This window comes from Vombatus ursinus, unplaced genomic scaffold (genome assembly GCF_900497805.2).
Source record: "Vombatus ursinus unplaced genomic scaffold, bare-nosed wombat genome assembly UNPS02014945.1, whole genome shotgun sequence".
Classification (NCBI taxonomy): domain Eukaryota; kingdom Metazoa; phylum Chordata; class Mammalia; order Diprotodontia; family Vombatidae; genus Vombatus; species Vombatus ursinus.
This window is the reverse complement of record NW_020954723.1, coordinates 10,579,479-10,581,213: the sequence shown is the minus strand read 5'-3', so window position 1 is coordinate 10,581,213 and position 1,735 is coordinate 10,579,479. Positions and strand designations below refer to the sequence as shown.

General features: G+C 43.4%; 1 protein-coding gene across 1 annotated transcript; it reads left to right on the top strand.

Moving 5' to 3' along the window:
* The first annotated feature begins 654 nt into the window (after positions 1 to 654).
* Positions 655 to 1,474, top strand: LOC114030083 (40S ribosomal protein S2-like). Its single transcript, XM_027844750.1, has 2 exons — positions 655 to 756; positions 803 to 1,474. Exons 1-2 carry the CDS (start codon positions 655 to 657, stop codon positions 1,472 to 1,474), a joined length of 774 nt encoding a protein of 257 aa, XP_027700551.1.
* Positions 1,475 to 1,735: the final 261 nt, after the last annotated feature.

Sequence of the window (1,735 nt, the reverse complement as noted above, 5' to 3'; positions counted from 1 at the left end):
ATAATAAGAGCAACTTCTCCACTGCATTGTTCTTTCTCTAAGGAAGGTTTATGGAAAGAAATTTATAGGACTTGCACACAATGTGAAGGCATGAGAGTTTTTCAATCTATACCAGTAGAAAGAGTGTCCACATGAATGAGGTCATCAATTTGTCTAATAGTTGACATAAGTATGTCTAATTTATAAATGTTGCTAATGACCCCCCCCCATACACATTCCTTTTCCCACTTTCCTGTCTTCCCTCTTCCAAATACTTTCCAACCCATTAGTTTATAACCTAACATTACTCATTAACCTATTGCAAGTTTTCAAGATATGTTCTGCCTTAGAACATCTAGGCTGAATTAAGAGACATCCTCTGCCTTCTTGATCATATTCTTGACTGATGTCCTCTTCTACATCTTGTCTACCACCCCTAGCAACCACATGGTAGATTATTGAATTATTTGGTTAGGCTAGTAGCTTTTAAAATATATTTACAGAATTTTAGCAGATATTATACATCTAAATTGTTAGTTATTTGTGGGGTAATGTATTCCCATAGTTTCAAAATAGTATTGTCAAGGGCTGGGGCTGGAAGGGCACCTTTCAACAAGCCATTTAATTTGCCATCTGTAAAAGGGGGATATACCTTCTACTTCTAGCGAACACTAAATGGCGGACGACGCCAATGCTGCAGGGGGTGTTGGAGGCCGAGGTGGCTCCCGCGGTGGCTTCGGCAGTGGGGCCGACGTCGAGTTCAGGGCTGTGGCCATGGCCGCGGGGCCCGGGGAGGAAAGGCAGAAGACAAGGAGTCTTCTAGCTGGACTGGCTAGTCAAGGATATGAAGATCAAGTCTTTGGAAGAGATCTATCTTTTCTCCCTTCCTATCAAGAAGTCTGAGATCATAGATTTCTTCCTGGGATCTTCACTGAAAGATGAGGTTCTGAAGATCATGCCTGTTCAGAAACAAACTAGAGACGGACAACAAACCAGATTCAAGGCTTTTGTGGCCACTGGTGACTACAATGGCCATGTTGGCCTGGGTGTCAAGTGCTCCAAGGAAGTGGCCACAGCTATTCTGGCCAAGCTGTCCATCGTTCCTGTGAGATATGGTTACCGGGGGAACAAGATTGACAAGCCTCACACAGTGCCTTGCGAGGTTACTGGGCGATGTGGATCGGTTCTGGTGTGCCTAATCCCCGCCCCTAGAGGTACTGGCATCGTCTCAGTTCCTGTGCCTAAGAAGCTCCTGATGATGACAGGAATTGATGACTGCTGCACATCTGCAAGGGACTGTACCGCCACTCTGGGCAACTTTGCTAAATCTGCCTTTGATGTCATCTCCAAAACATACAGCCATCTAACCCGAGACCTGTGGAAGGAGACTGTGTTCACTAAGTCTCCCTATCAGGAATTCATGGACCATCTTGTGAAGACTCACATTCGTGTGTCTGTCCAGAGGACTCAGGCAGCTGCTGTGGCAACTACATAGATGTTTTTTTTTTCTTATAAACAAATAAATTGAACTATGCCTGCTAAAAAAGGGGTTGGGGTATGAAAAATAAACCCTTATTTCAGGGAGATGTGGCAAAGTTGAATTTATATGAAAGGAATGAGCTTTGAAAAATCTCACTATAAAGTTGCTATAGAAATGCAAATAATTAGTGTAAGGCTTTTGGGGGTGTAAGGTGCTATGTGCCTACAAAACATTAAAACATCTCATTTTATCTGTTTTAGGGTGGCTGACTGCCTT